Source organism: Heloderma suspectum, chromosome Z, assembly GCF_057233095.1.
Source record: "Heloderma suspectum isolate Gila_16-S chromosome Z, 16-S_ref, whole genome shotgun sequence".
In the NCBI taxonomy this organism is placed as follows: domain Eukaryota; kingdom Metazoa; phylum Chordata; class Lepidosauria; order Squamata; family Helodermatidae; genus Heloderma; species Heloderma suspectum.
The window spans coordinates 2,427,501-2,446,320 of NC_139476.1; the positions used below are offsets into that span (position 1 = coordinate 2,427,501).

Sequence of the window (18,820 nt, forward strand, 5' to 3'; positions counted from 1 at the left end):
GCTTTCAACAGAGTGCCACATGATATCCTGATGAGCAAAGTTGCTAAAAGTGGGCCAGATGAAACAACTATCAGGTGGATCTACAATTGGCTACAGAATCCGACTCAAAGAGTGCTTATCAGTGGGATCTTCTCAAATCCGGGAGAGGTAATGAGTGGGGTACCGCAGGGCTCAGTCCTGGGCCCAGTGCTCTTCAACCTTTTTATTAATGACTTGGAGGAGGTGGTACAGAGAATACTTATCAGATTTGCAGATGACACAAAATTGGGCGGGATAGCTAATACCCTGGAAGACAGAAACAAAATTCAAAGTGATCTTGATAAGCTGGAGCGCTGGGCAGAAAACAACAGAATGAAATTTAATAGGGAGAAATGCAAGTTCTGCACCGAGGAAAAAGAAACCAAATGCACAGTTACAAGATGGGGGATATGTGGCTCAACAACACTACAAGCAAGAAGGATCTTGGAATTGTTGTTGATCACAAGCTGAACACAAGGCAACCATGTGATGTGGCTGCAAAAAAGGCAAACCCTATTTTGGGCTGCATTCATAGAAGGATAGCTTCTAAATCATGCGAAATACTAGTTCCCCTCTAGTCAGCCGTGGTTAGGCCTCATCCGGAGTACTGTGTCCATTTCTGGGAACCACACTTTAAGAAGGATGCAGACAAGCTGGAGAGGGTTCAGAGGAGGGCAACAAAGATGACCAGGGGACTGGAAACAAAGCCCTATGAGGAGAGACTGAAAGAACTGGGCATGTTTAGCCATGAGAAGACTGAGGGGAGACAGGATAGCGCTCTTCAAGTCCTTGAAAGGTTGTCACAGAGAGGGAGGCCAGGATGTCTTCTCCATCATCCCAGAGTGCAGGACATGGAATCAAGTTGCAGGATTGGGCTCAAGTTCCAGGAAGCCAGATTCCGGCTGAACATCTGGAGAAACTTCTTGAGTGTTAGAGCAATACGACAATGGAACCCATGAGCTAGGGAGGCGGTGGGCTCTCCCACGCTGGAGGCCTTCAAGCCGAGGCTGGACAGCCATCTGTCGGGGATGCTCTGGCTTGGATCCCTGCACGGAGCAGGGGGTTGGACTCGGTGGCCTTGTAGGCCCCTTCCAACCCTACTATTCCATCGTTCCAAGCCCTACAACTCCGAGGAATCCCCAGCCAGCATGAAAGAAAGCCCTCCAGCTATGTTGGCTGGGGAGTGCTGGGAGTTGTAGGGCTTTTTCCTGCCTGAACCTGCATAGCGTTGCACCCTAAGAGAGCAACCAGCTCCAGACTTGCGGGGCGCTGAATTAAACAGAGGGTACAGGAGGGTACACATCACCCTGCCGACAAAGGTCCGTCTAATCAAAGCTATGGTTTTCCCAGTAGCAACGTATGGCTGTGAGAGCTGGACTATAAGGAAGGCTGAGCGCTGAAGAATTGATGCCTTCGAACTGTGGTGCTGGAGAAGACTCTTATGAGTCCCCCGGACTGCAAGGAGGTCAAATCAGTCCATCCTAAAGGAAATCAACCCTGAGTGCTCATTGGAAGGACAGAGACTGAAGCTGAAGCTCAAATATTTTGGCCACCTAATGCGAAGAGAAAACTCCCTGGAAAAGACCCTGATGCTGGGAAAGACTGAAGGCAAAAGGAGAAGGGGACGGCAGGGGATGAGACGGCTGGATAGCATCGCCGATGCATCGGATACGGAGCGATCCCGCGCAGGAAAAGGGCTCTCGCTCAGAGCGCAGGCGCGGCTGGCGCCTCGTCTCGTCCTTGCGGCCTCCCCGCGGACGGGCGGCGTCCCCCTTCCCGAGGACGCATGCGCGCGCCCGACCGCGCTCCGGCTGGGCCGGCGAAGGGCGCACGCGCAGAAGCCTCTCGCGTCCCTCCACGGGCGGGGCGGGGCGGGGCGGGGCGGGGCGGGGCGGGGCGAAGCCCGCGCATGCGCGCCGAGCCCGCCGGCCGCCATTTCGTGCGTCGCGGCTGGACTCGAGTTCGTGGCTCGTGTCGCGCGGGGCTCGAGCCGTCTCTCAGGCGGCGGCGGAGGGGGGAGAGAGAGAGAGAGAGAGAGAGAGAGGGGGGGGGGGCAGCCCGTCACCAGTCACCACAGCGTTGCTGCGATGGCGGCGGAGAGCCAGGCCGCGCCGGCCGCGGAGGCGGCCGTTCCCCTCAGCGGCGGGTCGGAGGGCCTCGGAAGCGGCGGCGGCGGCGGGACGACGCGGCGCCTGGGCGACCTGCGGGTGATCGACCTGCGGGCCGAGCTGAAGCGCCGCAACCTGGACAGCGGCGGCAACAAGAGCGTCCTGCTCGAGCGGCTGAGGAAGGTGAAGCGGCGGCGGCCTTCCCCGGAGGGCTGGCGGGGCGGGAAGGGTTAAGCCCGCTCCGCGCATGCGCCGCCGCAGGCCTGTCACCGCCCACAGCCCGCCCCCCCCCGGCGCCCTCTCGCCGCGGGGCGTTGCGGGCTCGCTGTGGACCCCGTGACCGCCGGCGCCAGTGCGCGTGCGCGGGCGCCCATCTTGGACGGAGGCCCCGCCCCGCCCCGCCCGAGGTGCGCCGCCGCGGGGCCCCGCGCTGTCTTCGTTGATCCCTTACTCACTGCGTTTCTATCCCGCTCCTCAGCCCGGAAAGGCCCCCCGGAGCGGCTGGCGAGCGATGAGCAAAGAAGACGGCCCTGCCCGCGGGGTCACAGCCTAAAAAAGGCCCGACGCACAAGGACAAGGCGACGGGGAGGGGAGGGGAGGGGAGGGGGGGAGAATTGGGTGGGCTGTCAGCAGGGCTGGTGGGATGGCCCTGCCCTGCCCTGCCCTGCCCTGCCCTGCCCTGCCCCCATCTCCCAAGGGACGGGCAGGCCCACTGGGCAGGCCCTGATGCTCCCTTGCCTGCTCCCTCGCTCCTGCCCCTTCCCGCGGGGCCATGGGTGGCAGTTCACGGCCTCCCCTCCCCTCTGGAGGGCTTGCTGCTTTAGGCTGCCTGCCGCAGTCCGAACGAGCCAAAGGAGGCTTGTGGGCATCCGAAAGCCAGTGTGGTGTAGTGGCGAGAGTGACGGACTGGGAGCCGGGAGATCCGGGTTCTAGTCCGCACTCGGCCATGGAAGCTCGCTGGGTGACTTTGGGCCAGTCGCAGACTCTCGGCCCGACCCACCTCACAGGGTGGTTGTTGTGAGGATAAAACGGAGAGGAGGAGGGTAATGTAAGCCGCCTCGGGTTCCTTGCAACAGGAAAAAAGGCGGGATAGAAATGCAATAAATAAAGCCTGAGAGCCCCCCTCGGTTCCACCCTCGGTTCACAGCGCAGGACGGAGGGAGGCCGGAGGAGCTGGGCTGCTCCTTTTCTCACCCTACTCATGCGCCCCCAAACGTTCCCAGAGAGGCTGCATGGCACCTGCATGGCAGCCCTTGCTGTCAGTCATACAGATCTGGGGGGGGTGACACAAAAGGGGAGGGGAGGGAGAAGGTAAAGAGCAAGCGCGGGCGCCAGTTCTTGAAGTCACAGTTCTTACAGCAACCAGCCAGAACGCAGAGGTTCGGATAAGTTGCTGGAATGGCTGCCGGCTTGGTGACAGTTTGGCAGAGCGATGGAAAAGTCAATAATTGGCTGTAATTGGCGATGATAGCAGTAATCGATGATGCAATTAATGTAGCAGTGCTAAGAAGAAAAATCCCTGTAGTGGAACAGGAAGCCATTGTCCTTATACATGCCCATATGGATTGAATTAAATAAGAACATAAGAGCTGTGCTGGATCAGACGATGGGTCCATCTCGTCCAGCATTTTGTTCATACAGTGGCCTCTCAGCTGCCCACGGGAGAGCCACAAACAGGACAAGAGCGCAACAGTACCCTCCCTCCCATGTTCTCCAGCAACTGCCTCTGATACTAGAGGGAGCATAGAGACATCAGGACTAGTAGACATGGATGGCCTTCTCCTCCAGGAATTTGTTTAACTCCCCTTTTAAAGCCATCCAAACTGCTGGTGATCACTACATCTGGTAGCGAATTCTGTGGTTTTCATAGCTGTTCGCCTTTTCATAGTTGGAATTCAATAGAGTCCTTCTCTACTGGAAATTCATTCCTCTCCCACCAACATGTATGTATGTATATGTTCTGCCAAATGTGAATACAACTGTTGCAGTGGGTTCTAGTTCACAAAAGCTGCTACCGTAATAAACGTGTTGGTCTAAGGTGCAACATGATTCTTTGTTGCTGCATGTGGTTGTATTTGTTTGCTTGTCTCTTTAGGATATAGGTGAGAGCGGCCTCCCATTCCATTAGGCTGCAGAAAATATTGAAATATAAAATTAAAACATAAGCAGAATGCTGCTGGATCTGCCCAAAGATTTGTATAGTCCAGCATTCTGTTTCCTACAGTGGCCAACCAGATGCCTCTTGGGAAGCCCACAAGCAGGACATGAGAGTGTTTTCCAGCCGCTGGTATTCAGCAGCATACTGCCTCTCATACTGGGGGCAATCTATAGCTATCAAGGCTAGTAGCCACTGATTACCTTATCTTCTATGGATCTATCTAATCCTGGGTTTTAGCACAGCCAAATGAGGTAGCAGAGAAGATAGGAATTCTTAGTCCTTCTGGTTTTATATTGTATGAAAAATCAGAGGGGTTTGGGAGATAAAGGGAGCAATCCTATCTAGATAGGTGGCTGCCTCCCAACTCGGAGGCAACTGCCTATCCAAAGCGGGGCAGGAGAAGCACAGAGGGGATCATTCCCTCCGTGCTTCTCCTGCCCTGCTTTTTCGGCTAGACAGCTGATTGCGGCTGTCTAGCCATAGGAGCATGGAGCGGGGAAGGAGGCTGCTGTACGACAGTAGGATGCACAGGCATTTCCGCCCTCCCTGCCCCGGAATGCCCCCAGCCACGCCCCTTTCTAGCCGCTCTGTGCTCCTCTTGCGAGTGCGGAGGATGGGGCTGTTCCACACTGCCTCCGAGGCAGTGCGGAATTGCGAGGAGGTCAGTTCTCTGGGAACTGACCTTGGAGTGCAGGCTCCAAGGTCGGTTCCCAGAAAACAGCATATCCTATGGCTGTATAGCTGCTGTCTTAGTGGCCGTAGGATTGCTCCCTCCATATGTAAAAGTACTGTTTATCTGCAAACAAGTGAGTGGTGCAGACGGCTTCTGCTTTCTCTTGAGGGCTTGTTTGGGGCTGGGAGGAGATTTGAGTGGACAGTTGTAACCAACCCTTGCTGCAGTTTGTGGTGTGTTCTGTGTTGGAGATTTTTGGTCAAAACCCAAGCCAACATTAGTCCCACCTTTAACCAACAATGTTAGCAATAGGCAACCTCACAGGTCAGTTGTATGGCTCTCTCTGCTCTCTCTCTCTCTCTCTCTCTCTCTCTTCCCCCATCTGCAATATAAAAATTATAATTATGTGCTGTTTTAGCATTGACAGGACAGTGTTTAAAAACTCAAGAGCCATGCTTTTCACGTGAAATGAGAGAGGATTTAGAAAGGGTCATGAATAATAACAATAAAATTTGCATAGGGCTTTGAAGTGCTTTGAAAGTGCATCACATGTACTATCTAGCTGTAATTCTTACAGCAACCCAAAGTTTAAGGCAAGTCAGTATTATTATCCCTGTATTGCAGATGGGCCGGGGGGCACTGAGGTTGAAAGAGGCAGGCTTGTTTGAGGCCACCTAGTGAATTCATGGCAGAGGCAAGATTTGAATGGGGAATTTCCTGGAGTTGTAGCTTAGTTTCCTAGCCACTACATTAACTCCTGCCTTTGCTACCTTCTGTTTCTGGGAGTGGACACAGTGCCATCTGTTCACAGCTATGCTAAAATCCTGGTGCACAGCATTTTTGGCCAGGAAATAGCCCTGAAAATTCTTCAACAACTGGTATTGAATGTGCAACAGATGTTACTGGCTGTGTTGTTTGACACCCCCGCTCTAGATGAATGGTCATCATGGATAAAACGTAACTATATTTTTGGATTGTAAGTTCTGTGAACTGCTCAAAGAGCTTTGGCTATTGGGTGGTATAGAACTGTAGTAAATAATAACAATTTTTTTAATGACTTTTTTCTCTAGGACATTCGCTCTGAAACACAATGCCGCTCTGTTTTAAAATACTGATGTTTCTTTAACAGGCTATTGAGGAGGAGGGGGGAGATCCTGATGAAATTCCAGTGATATCAGAAATAACCCCCAAGAAGGTGCCCAAGAGAAGCAGCAAAGGTATGCACAAGAATACAGGAGGGTTTTGATTTCTTTGGTTAAGTGAGTAATTAAAGTTATCTATGGAAATCAGGATTACGGGCACCCCCCCCCCCCAAAAAAAAAAAAACACCCCACAACCAACCTTGAGAAAACCCTCAAGACCTGTATGGTCAAACACGTTGTGTGAAAAATCACAACTTTAGTTGTATTCAAAATTCACGCATCAGATGGAAGCTGCTTTTCTTGTGCTTTTTAATTCTTGGCTTCTCAGCAGAAGTAACTGAAATCTCAGTCCAAATGCAGCTGTACTCAAAAGAAAATCCTACAGTGTTCGAAGAGGCTTACTCTCCGGAAAGTGTGGGCGGGATTGCAAACTGAGGACTGGTTCTCACAAGCAACAGATGCGGTGGCAAACATGGTTCAGGGCTGCACTAGATGTGTGTAGATGTGTTATATAAATCCCTGCATGCGGAAAGCTGATGTGAAGGAAGTAGCGTGCTAACCTTTTATGTCAGCCTTGTAATAAGTTACTAGCCTGCAGAAAATTTCTACCAACTTGCTAGGGGCTGGCAAAGAAGGACCAAAAAAGCTCCATCCTTCTTCCAGTAGCCTGTGCTGGGTGTGGCAGAGCAGGGCTTCCCTCAGCTGGCATGCTTAGTTTCTGTACTGAGCACCGGGGAGGGATGGACTGCCACAGCCCTCCTCTGCCAGCCAGTTTGCTTTGCTGCATGGAATTCTTTGCAGTCGGTGGCTACCAGGTGAGTGCTTGAAAACGTTATTTTATAGAGAGGAGTGTTCCACTGTATCCCTTCTACACTGTCAGAAGCCACATGGAAATACAATTATATATATTACATTTATACCCACGGCAGCTTACATAGTTCTCCTTTTCTCTGTGATATCCTCGCAACAACCCTGTGAGGTGGGTTAGGCTGAGAGTCAGTGACTGGCCCAAAGTCACCCAGGAGCTTCATGGCCAAGTGGGGACTAGAACTCTGATCTCCTGAGTCCCAGTCCAACATCTTTAACAGCTAGACCAGACTGCTGTTTGTGAGGACTGGGCCTTAGTTCTGGCCTGAACCTGTTCATGTTTTAATTTGTATAGTAGATTGGGCTGTGCATAACTATCATGTCTTGTGGATGCACATAATTTGTTTATACAATTGAAGCAGTTTAATTAGGTATTCAAAGCATTTCTGTCCCATTCTTCAGTCAAAAGACTCCCAGAGCTCCTTACAGGAATCAGCAATTAGACAGTCCTTGCCCTTGGGCTCATAAGCTAAAAAGACACAAGGAAAGGGATTAGGAATGGGGTGGGGGAAGCCCTTGATGGTGATGTTGATTCAATTGCCCAGATGGAATGCGAATGTCTCTGCTGAACTCAGGTTTGCACTGCATCTGTTGTCCTTCTGGGGTGGCCTTTTCTTTGCTGGCCTGTTCCTCTTTCTTGTTTTCTGCACTTTCTTTTCTTTTGAGTTCAAGCCTAATCTGTTCCTTCTCCCCTCCCCTCAGGGCAAGATGTTTCCTCAGATGCCTTTCTGGTAACAGTTGGGGGAGGGCAGGAAGGGCCACCGCTGGGTGTTGGATGGTGGCAGCTCCCCATGTTGGGTCTGCTGCCCTTCCCACTCCCCGGTACAACATCTTCCTCAGAAGCCCTTCTGGTGGCAGTTTTACTCCGTTCTTCATCTGAAAAAGGCTCTGCAAACAGCTCACAAAGATCAGTCATGAGACAGTTCTGCCCTGAAGCTTACAATGTGTGTGCTTAACGCCTCTGATCTTTTTAGGACGCAGGCCAGAGGAAGAGGGAGTCGAAGACAACGGACTTGAGGATGATTCTGGGGATGGGCAGGTATGTCTGGCCAAGCCTCGCCACTGCACAGTATCAGTTCTGCATTGAAGTGCTGACAGCTATGATATGTGGCTTTTTTTCCTTTCCGCAGGAGGATATTGAACCAAGTTTGGATAACTTGCGGGATATTGACATGATGGATGTTAGTGTGTTAGATGAAGCTGAAATAGATAACGGAAGTGCTGATAGTAGAGTTGACTCCCTCTCTGACAGTAAAGAAAATGCTGGTGCAGAAAGGAGAGAACTTCCAGAACAGCTTGCAGGATGCCTTGTAGGTAACATGGAGGCACCGCCACACTTGTCAGATATTAACGAAGAATCGAGAGAAATACCGGTAGTCATGGCATGCATCTCTTAAAAATGTGCGGAATCCAATTGAAGATCACCATAACCTTTTTCTTCTCCAAATTAAAATAGCAGAAATAATCCGGGGATCTAAAAATAAACCCCATTAGATGCACCCTTTTGTGTGTGTACAGCCATAGCCATGGCGTTCTTGACTAAAACCTATATGTTTTGAATGCATGCATCATAAGCATTGTCCAGAGCAGCAAGAATCCAGAAGGAATTTTGAGTTTAAAGTTAAATGCTTTGTTTTTGCCACCTGCATTTCCATTGCTCATCTTCCTCTGTGTTAGAGAAGGGTGTGTGGATGGGTCGATTGCAGCCCTAATCATGACTTGGTTGGACTCAAATTTTTGTGTAGTCCCATTTTTCTGTGTGTTCAGGATGTTTGAATCTGTAAGGAAACCCATAAGACCCAGCTTAGCCACTCCATGCAGTGCAGCTAACAAAAGAGAACCAGAGGCGCAATCTGTAATCCCATTAAGCAGAAGTACTTGGGTTTCAGATAGTTCAGGCTGCCATCCTAAACATGCCTACTTGGAACAGGTTTGTGAACCGATTCCAGAGGAAGGTGTTTAGAATTGGGATGCCACTCCCACCAAATTCGGTGTGACAAATCTAACCTGTGAAGTGTTTTAATGTGTCTGAGGGCTTTGGACAGGGAAGGGGCAGAAGCTAGGCGATTTCATTGAATGCGGAGTTGTACTTGGATCTGGGAGAAGTGGGCTTTAAGTCCCCCTTCTGCAGTCTCCACTTTTGCAAATTAAGAGTGCTACAGAAACATCACTTTGGGGGCTGGGGCAGTTTGTATGTAATGCTGAGGCCGCACTGGAGAGCATGTGCTCCATAAGGGTGAAAAGGTTGGTTGTAGTGGATTACATTCTGGGGAACCCTGCGGTTCCTTGAAAGCTTATCAGGGCTTACACTCAGTGATGTGTGTGTACCATATAATGTGCATTAAATTCTTTTGCAACATGTTTAGGGTCAGTGGTAGATGTGCAGGAGTTACTTGGTAGATGAGTTGCTTCGACTTGTCATGAAGGCTCCTTCATTTCGGATAGAGAAAGATGTCCCATGGTGGGTTATTTCTCCCATCCACCAGTTGAAGCAGGACTTGTATGGTGTTGGGCTTTCCCCTGGAGGGGGAGTCTCCCACAGAGTTTGGAAGGGCTTCAACAGGAGGTAGGTGGGAAGGGTGGGGGGTTTAGAAGCCTCAACAACTCTTACCCTGGTGGATAGAGAAGAGTTGCCCCTTGCTGGAGGAGATGCCCATTTGCAGAGGAACACGAGCAGGAGGGGCTATAATTGTGCTCATGTCCTGCTTCTGGGCTTTTATTATTTATTTCATTTCTATACCTCCCAGTAGCCGAAGCTGACTGGGCTTCCCATAGGCATCTGATTGTGTGAACAGAATGCTGGATTAGATAGGCCTTTTGTCTGATCTAGCACAGCTCTTAAGTTCATCTGAGAGAACCCAAGAGAGTATTCCCTTGAAAGTAGAAGGACTGAAAATGTGGCAAGCTGAATGTCCCTAAGAAAAGAGAATTTGGCTGTCCCGAGCCTAGGGGATAAAAATAGGGTATGAATCTCTGTTCCTATCTTGCCCCAGCTGTGAATTTCCTAGGTGGCCTGGATCAATCTTTCCCTCTGCAGAATTAGTATAATAGCTGCCTACTTCACAGGGGTCTTCTGAGGATGAACAGGAAAAGGGCTATGAAGCACACTATGCTTCAGTGGTATAGAAATCGGTGATACCATAATGGTGGTGCCATTGTTAATATTGAGCACCCAAAGGTACACAAGGTATTGCTGAGTAGATATATCCTTTTGATAGGCTGATAGTCCATAAAATTATTCCCCCCCCCGCCCACACGCTTTCTTTCTCTCTCACACACATGAAAGCTGGATGCAGGGGAGTGACATGGAGGTGGGGTGGGACTGTAACATCCCCTTAGTACCCTTTCTCTGACTTCCCCCAGTTTATCTCCTCTCCTATCAGGGTTATTAGTTCTTGGCAGCTTCAAACCTTGTGGGAGCTGGGCAGATGCCTTGCTACATCCGCCACAGTCATTTTGGCAGTGGATTTTACTGCTCACTGGGCTCCTGGACCCAATTTAGTCCTATTTCATTCCCTTCACACATTACTTGCAAAGTCAGTCCTCAGTGGTGGGATGGCATTGGCAGCAGAATGGCTTGTCTAAATCCATCAAGAGAAAAGGTGTTGTGTTCAGACTTGATCGTGGGCATTGTCTGTGGAGACTGTATTTGCCTGATTTCCCTGGAACGCTGTCAGAAGGCAAAGCAAAGCCGCTCTTCCCCTACCAGCCTCAACCTGGGTAGAAAGGAACACCCCCCCCCTCCCCGACCCACACCATCTTTGTGTTGATGTGATGGAGACTCAGAATGCAGTCTTGGTGTTTTGGGGTCCTGCTTGTTAAGGCAACAACTTTTAGATCCTGTATGTGTGTGACTGGGTTTGGCAAATGATACGTTGCATGCTAAACAACTACTGTGTATGTAAAATTGAATTGAACAGAAGTAAAAGGTGTTGTAGAGAGAGGGGTAGGAATCCAAAGGCAAAGCACTCCCTGGAGATAGAACCATTAACCATTGCAGCAACACCACCATCACAAAGGAATTGTTGTTTTATCATTTTTTATTTCCCCAACTCCATTTATTGCTGTTCTGGGCTGCTAACAAATACTTGTTGACTACCTGCTATTTTGGGGGCGGGGGTTCCTAAGAGGCAATTGGCTTTGCTTGTTCCTTCTTTGGGCATTTTCAATGAGGCACTGGTGGCTTTTTGAGAAAACTGAAGCTGTTTTTACTTCTTTTAGGGAGAGGGTGAAGATGCTGGAGTCGCTTTAGATCTAGCATCCTCTGACTTTGCAAATTTGAAGGTAACCTTAAAAAAACCCCTGATTTTATCTATCTGAAATTCATGATATAAGGGAAGGCTAAATGTTTGCTTTCTGGTTGGAGGCCGCAGCAAATACGTAGTCTACGTATTTAGAGCTTTACAGTTTGCATCCCCTTCTCTCCTCCTTCCCCTGTGCACCCAGGAAGCAGATCGTGAGCAATGGCACCAGGATGGAGAGGGCTGCTCTAGGAACATAAAGCAGGCTTTCTGTACCTATAGTTATTTTATGTATGGCTTAGTTTGCTCATTAAATTATCATTATCTTTTAAAACGTTTAAAAGTAAACTGAGTTAGTAAATTTGTAATTATTGTCTGAATTGGATTAGAATTACATTAAACGACTGCTACAGCATCAGAAACACAGGACTCTATAGAACAAAACCCAGGCTGTCAAGAACGCACAATAGTGACTCTACTCACATGTTGGGGAACTGAGCATAAATGTCTGTCAGTAAAATATACTGATCAATAGTTTTCATAAGGAATGAAAGAAAATAACTATGCTGGGAATCTTACAGAGAGGATTAAAAAAACATTTTCCCCCATGGCTTCTTTATTTCCAGGTGTTTTACATCTCTAGTCTTTCTATAAAAGTGTTCTTATTACATGGTTTTTAGAAATCTTTTTTTTGGGGGGGGGAGTAAAGGCTGGGTAACAATATATACTCTGTCTTAAATTCTAAAAGAAAATATTTCATAATCCGAAGCTGTTGAATTGTTCCAGTTTTTTGGGAAAAAACAAAAAATGGTCCTCGAGGGGATTTCCCGAATTTTTCCGGGTATTTTCCAGGCCTTCACATCTCTAGACAGCCCCTGCCCATTGGGCCGTAATCGAACTGACTCAATACACAAGGAAGAAGGACTGGGGAGGGAAGAAGAAAGCAAGCATGGAGCCAAGCTATACTTGGCAGAGAGGCCAGAGTGCGCTTTCCTACAGCTTTACAGTCCTGGTGCAACTGGCACTCGGAGCAGTGCGTGTTTTTCTGAGTGGGAGGAGGAAGCAAGCTCCCTTGAGTTGCACCTTCCCTGCCTGATGATGGGGCTGATCTAGTCTTCACCTTGCTATGCTGCTCTTCCTAGGAAGCAGGGGAGGTATCCTGTCGCTATGATTGCCGAGTCTTTTAAAAGGACCCAGGAGTTTTCAAATGGCTCCTTTTGACCTCTCTCTAGCTTTGATTTTCATCTTGCCGCATGATGAGATTTTGTAACATTTTTCTTGTTTATTTTAATAGGAACTTGAAGAATTTCCCTTGGAATCAGGTACTGTTCTTGAAAAACATGCTGCCCCCTCCTCCTCTGTCCCAAACCTTCCACATAGCTTCCCACACACAAATTCCTTTAGTTGCTCTCTTTGGTTTTATTCCATTAATAATAATAGTTCATTATTCTAATTGGTGCACAGTCCAAGAACACGCCAAAAAAAAAAAAAAAAAAAGCCACAGAGATTGGAAATCTGGTCATATCACCAGATCTGTAACAGCACCCTCTTACTTCACAAGATCATTCTTTTGAGAATGAGTGACTTGCCGTAGATCCCTTAATTGGGGAGCAAACTGAGCCTTAGAAGGAGCAGTTCTGTGCACAGAGCAGATCTTGTGATATTACACAGTGCCTTGGTACTGTAACTTTGAGTAGAGAAGGGCAGTTGAGGGTAAAAGTAAGGACCCAAAACGTAAGTGGATACTTGAAGACAGAAGATGGGTTGGTCACAGAAATCTGTTCCATTTTGCCTTCTGGACTACAAATGTATTCCAATTCCATCTGAAGTTGTTCCGGTGTTCACATGTGGACTAGTCTCCTTAAAAGAATGTCAGTAAAATCTGGAAGCTGAACTGTCAGAAAGAATCAACACAGTCTGTATAAGCATCCAGGACTTTGGAAGCTAGTTTCTGGAAGAATGAAAACGCTGTGCAACTACATGAAGACAGCCAAGGACCAAGCTGGGAATGTCGCGCATAAAGGTTTTTCTTCTCTCTTTCAGGCGGTGCTCTGATAGCCATGTTAGACTGCAGTTAGATTTAGGCATTTGAATGTGATACACCCAAGGGTTTTCCAATCTCTGTGTAGCATTAGCTGTTCTCTCGGTGTTAGTCTGGCAGCCATGCCCGTTCCGCATTTGTCTTTGCTATGTTTCCCTGGTGATTAAACCTTGTGCCATTCTATTCCTGTTAAATCCATAGAAAATGAGAAAATGCTCGACATTTTGGGTGACACTTGTAAATCTGAGCCCCTTAAAGAAGATGCTTCTGAAGCGGAGCAGGCGCAGGAAGCGAATAACCCGTTGCCGGGCAAAAAGGCAGCCGAGGAAGAGGAAGACACGCTTGCCGCCGCCGCTCGGCCGGGCGAAGACCTGTTAGATACGGAGAGCCAGTCAGGCCAGGCTGCGGCCAAGACCGAGGAGGAGGAGGAGGAAGCGAAGCACTTAGTGGTAGCGAAAGGGGAGCCGAGCGGACAGACAGTTGAGGAAGCCAAGCTGGACTCTGACTCTTTAGCGGTAGAGAGCAGGAGTGGTGGAGGAGGAGGAGGAGGTGAGAGTAGCAGAGCAGCCCAGACTCTGGAAGCCAGTAGTGAGGAAACTGCGGAGACGGACGCAGGTCCCCACGTGGTTAGCCAAGATGCCGAGAAGACGGAAGCGAAGGCTAATTGTGGGGAAGAGTCCTCCGCCACTAGAGAGTCCTCCGCCAAAGAGGGCGGTGATCAGAACACGAGGTTTGTTTTTCTCCGTTTTAGACCAGATGCTGTCTTTTTTTCTTCCCCGTTGGTCGTTTATGAATGCAAATGCATTGTGATTCCTCAGATGACCCTATTGAGGGCCTTAACGAGATTATAGCTTATTATTCTAAATAAAAGCTCCTATTAGTTGTCCTCGCACACTTTTTGGGTAGAAGATGCTTTGATTTTTTGTTTTTTCTTTCTTTCTTTCGTAAACATTTGTTTAATGTCTCAATCTTCCAAGGCTGCATTCTTAACCTTTATCCTATGTAAGCAGTTAGCTGTTTTGGTCACCTCTGACCTCCCTGCCGAGTTTTTGAAAGCCTTTCTCCCCCACCCCACCCGAAGGGTTAATTCTCCTTTCAGATCTGAGTTTTCTGGTAGGTATCTACTCATAGCACGTGCAGTCTTGCCTGCTCTTTTCCCCTGTGGCCTATTTCTGATCCAGTAATGTGTCTCTCTTTTCTCTTTTCTTTTTCTGTCTTTAGCTCTAATGAGGATACAGAGGCTAAAAGTGCTTCGAAGGATGAGAAGGGTAAGCTTTTAGCAGGCAGACGTTTTGTCCCAGTCACGGCAGCTTTAACCTATCTCCTGACTTCAGTGAACTTCCTGGAAAAAATAATGATTTTTTCCCCTCAAAAAGCAATCCTTGTGCTCCTAGACTCTGCATTGCTTACTCCAGCCTTGGCTATGCTGGCTGGGGCTGATAGGAGTTGTAGTCCAAAACTTCTGGAGGGCACTGTGTTGGGAACCATTAGACTACGGGAAAATACTTCACGCAGCGCATAGTTAAGCTGTGGAATTCGCTACCACAAGACACAGTGATGACCACCGATTTGGATGGCTTTGAAGAGGGATCGCGCAAATTCCTACAGGAGGAGGTTATCAGTGGCTATCTGCTAATTCCAGGATCAGAGGCAGTGAGCCTGCGTACACCAGTTGCTGGGGAACATGGGTGGGGGGGTGCTGTCGCACACACGCCTTGCTAGTGGGTTCTGGGTCGACAGCTGGTTGGTCACTGTGTGAATGGAATGCTGGACTAGATGGACCCTTGGTCTGATCCAGCAGGGCTCCTATGTTTTTATGACTGGTCTAATATCACCCACTAAGCACCATGACTGTATGAGGTGTGAGCCCTAGTCACCCCAGTGTGGGTGCATCAAATTTATTGGGGGATGGGTGGGTGGGACTGGTGCTTTAGAGCCTACTTTGAAGTCATGTGTTTTGCACTGGAGGAGCTTGCCTGTAACCTTGGGAGCCAAGGATCTGTTGGCAGTTACTTTCTGGCAAGGTAAAAGAACACTACATATGCTCAAAAACGCACTCATTCCTTCACCTAAGAAGTAGCTGTCAGTGCAAGGATGAGCATGAGAGGGGAGGCCACTACATCATTTTGGGACAAGAAGATGGTTTATGATGTGCTGTAAATAAAAACAGGCTCCCTCATTATGGGGCAAAGTTAGAAAAGGATGCTGTTATCACTATGATATTTATATCCCAGCTTTCTTCTAAAACGCTTAAGGCTCCCCCTCCCTCACATCCCACATTTTATCCACATAGTGACCCTGTGACGGGGATTAGGCAGAGAGGGAGAGAGAGAGAGAGTCTATTGCACACCATGGATAGAAATGCTTTGAACACTCTGGGTTTTGAAAATTCTCTTGGTCACTTATATGTCCAAAACCAATAGCCTGTTGCTGTTTTGTGAGTTTTAAACGTTGTACTTCTGATCCTGCTTGTTGCCTGAGAGTAGAACAAAGCCTGGCTTTCAAGCAGCCCATAACCAAAGCTAACTCTCAGGGCTGTTTGCTTTTTGTTGCTTTGCTTTTCAGATGTAGACATTTTTATCTCTTCTCTCTCTCCATCTCAGGTCGCTCCAGTGGTAGCTCTGGGAGAAATCTGTGGGTTAGTGGTCTTTCCTCTTCAACCAGAGCCACAGATCTGAAGAATCTTTTTAGTAAATATGGAAAGGTATGGATGTCAAAAATAAAGCTGTTGGCTGAAAGGATGAAATTTTGTCAATCTTGGTTCAGATCACAATTTTTATACATTTCAGGGTGGGTGTCTTTCCTCATCCTTCTCATCCCATCCTTCTTTTTTTTTTCCCCCTTGGATTTAACTAGTATCACTCAGAGCCAATCCCAATCAGTAGGCCTGGCTGAACGAACAGAATTAGCTTCCTTCAAGCTGGGAGCAGCAACTGGCTTTGAAGGAACAACATGCTTCCAACTGGGAACATCCACTGCAAAAGAGGCTCCCTCTCTCGCTTCTGTCAAGACTTAGCTGGGTGCATAGTCTAGTTACTCTAGCAGTACATGAGTTCCTACATTAGTGTAGGGCGAAAATTAAAGGGTCTTATGAGCCCCAGGCACCCGCTCGCAGAGGAGGCTGCTTCCCTCTGCACGTTTTGTTCTTCTGGCTTTGGCTCTTTCCAGTGAGGAGGCACACCTAGATCAGTAACTCATGCAGAAATACACAGCAGGCTCCTGAGCATGAGGAGTTCTCCCTCACTGGAGGAAGCGCTGGCGGTCACTGCAAGCTGTTAAGCTTCTTTTAGACCCAGCCTAGTTTTGTCTTCTTCACAACAGCAGAGTTTCTGGTGCTCTTGCTGCTTTGTATGGCTTAAATCCAACATCATGCTGGTGGAAGTCTGGTAGTGCAGTGGGACTTTCTCCCTCTCTCTTCCCCCCTGCGGGGGGAATTTGCCCTGGAGGGTTTTCCAGCCCTCTGGAGCAGTCTTTGAGTGGGAGGGGGGAGGGGACGCCCCGCTGGTGGAACTGCTTCCATCAGCAGAATGACATGGTTGAATACAACCCTATGAGTATATTTTGTCTCCTTTTTTCCTTTGTCATAGGGTTTGTTAAGTTTCTTACAGGGTTCTCCAAAACAGATCATTTCATAGTCATGTGCTACATTTATGTACTTGTAATCATCTTCCTATGTCATATGATGCCATATAACTTCAGAAGTTCTAGTATGGAAGCTAAGGGTCAGCCCTGGTTAGTACTTGGATGGGAGACCGCCTGGGAATCAGGCTTCCTGCATTGAGCAGGGGGTTGGACTCGGATGGTTGTGTAGGCTCCTTCCAACCCTATGATTCTATGATTAAAATATGGATTCCAGAAGATCCCAAACAGGCTCCGGTTAATATAATAGCTCCTTATTTTATTTATCCCTTCCTTGTGTCACCTTGCCAGATGTGTCAGTTTCAGTATAAACAAAACTTCCCAGATTTCCTTTAGCTAGTTGGCAATACATGGCCTCTCTGTTCTCTACTATTTACTAGCCACTTCAACTCGTGCTGCAAATATTACATTGATTATAAACACATGACATTCTTTTGCTACAATGCCTCCCGTAAATGCTAAGAGGAAAATAATTTCGTTCCAGTATGAGGGCTATTGAGGACATTTGACTTAATTATAATGAAACTAGTTGCTAAAAAAGTTTTGACTTTATCTCGCTTCGCACTGCTGAACGTTTGCCTTTGGTCGGAACGATGTTCTGACAGATTTGTGTAATACTTGCTTAATTAGTGCCTCCAGTTTTTAGTTCAGCAAAAATATGTCTTGGCTCTGTGAGACATTTGGAGAACATGCTCTAGTTGCTGATAGTTGGCAAAAAAAATAGTTGTTTTTTTTTTTAAAAAAATGCTACCAATTTATACTCTTTTGACCTTTGATAGTAATTACTTTGGACGTCTGAAGACTGCATTTGCCAGAATTGCCCATCTTACCTTTCCCCCTCTTCTTCTCTCCCTACCCTCCGCCCCATAAGGTGGTGGGTGCAAAAGTGGTGACGAATGCCCGCAGCCCTGGCGCTCGCTGTTATGGCTTTGTCACCATGTCTTCTTCTGAGGAAGCAACCAAATGCATCAGCCATCTGCACAGAACAGAACTGCATGGGAAAATGATCTCCGTGGAAAAAGTAAGTTTTGCTACCATGTGTGATGTGACAGAGACCCAGGAATCCATGACCGATGTTGGTCTAAGATGGGTAGAGTACCTGTGCTCCTCCAGATATTGTTTGACTCTGATTCCTGTCAGCCCCAGCCAGCAGGGCCAATGCCAGGGATGATGGTAGTTGTAGTCCAGGCAACATCTGGAGGGCCAGAGGTTCCCCACCCTTCGTCTGAGGGACTTTTCAGTTAGAAGAATTGTGGTAAAGCATTTCCTGGACTGAGCTGCTTTGGGCTGCGGGGTTGTGTGCAAGTTTCAGTTACAAATTAAAATCAGAAATACAGTGTTGGGAGAGGGGTTCAGCTGCCTTGCTGTCTCCCTAGTATGTTGCTTTCCTGTACAGGGAACTTTCTTTTTCCTTTCATTTTGTGGAAGACAATTCAGACATGCTACCCAGTCACCCACCCCCATATTTGCAACTTTAAGTGATTCCGTCCATGAAAAGCCACTTTATTACTTGATGCTGCTGACACAGACACAGCAGCCCTAATCCATCCTGTCTGTATAATTTCAGGCCAAAAATGAACCTGCCGGGAAAAAGGCCACATCCGACAAGAAAGCAAGTGAAGTGAAGAAAGAGAAGGACAGGCGCCATTCGACAGACTCCAGATCAGAAAGGTAAAGAGGTGGTGGTTTCAACAATCTCCTCACATGTCAAGCATTCTAAACATGAATGGAAATAGCAAATAATGCCAGTTTCTGACCTTGGCTTGTTCTGGCAAGCTGTAGTTTAAACCAACTACAGTTGTCATAGGTCAGATGAAATGACAAACTGTGGTTACTTGAAAATGGCAGGACATGCTTCCGACCTCCTCATAACTGCACAAGGTAATGGGGGAGCCGACCTATGCATGTAACACTAAACTATGGCTTAGTACTA

General features: G+C 48.1%; 1 protein-coding gene across 10 annotated transcripts in view; it reads left to right on the plus strand.

The window, feature by feature from the left end:
* Positions 1-1,936: 1,936 nt before the first annotated feature.
* LOC146333492 (scaffold attachment factor B2-like) overlaps positions 1,937-18,820 on the plus strand; it is a 67,300-nt gene continuing 50,416 nt past the window's right edge. For 5 of the 10 annotated variants that reach the window (XR_014786477.1, XM_084825750.1, XM_084825755.1 and 2 more), the window contains exons 1-11: positions 1,937-2,309; positions 6,087-6,174; positions 7,941-8,005; positions 8,097-8,276; positions 11,188-11,250; positions 12,502-12,529; positions 13,450-13,978; positions 14,470-14,516; positions 15,852-15,952; positions 17,759-17,908; positions 18,455-18,558. Coding sequence is in view for 9 of the 10 variants with exons in the window: in XM_084825750.1 (XP_084681876.1) it covers positions 2,106-2,309; positions 6,087-6,174; positions 7,941-8,005; positions 8,097-8,276; positions 11,188-11,250; positions 12,502-12,529; positions 13,450-13,978; positions 14,470-14,516; positions 15,852-15,952; positions 17,759-17,908; positions 18,455-18,558 (1,559 nt within the window). In the remaining variant the exon portion in view is untranslated. Of the gene's footprint in view, positions 2,310-6,086; positions 6,175-7,940; positions 8,006-8,096; positions 8,349-11,187; positions 11,251-12,501; positions 12,530-13,449; positions 13,979-14,469; positions 14,517-15,851; positions 15,953-17,758; positions 17,909-18,454; positions 18,559-18,820 lie in introns of all 10 variants that reach the window. The other 5 variants (XM_084825751.1, XM_084825757.1, XM_084825756.1 and 2 more) reach the window with 3 other exon arrangements.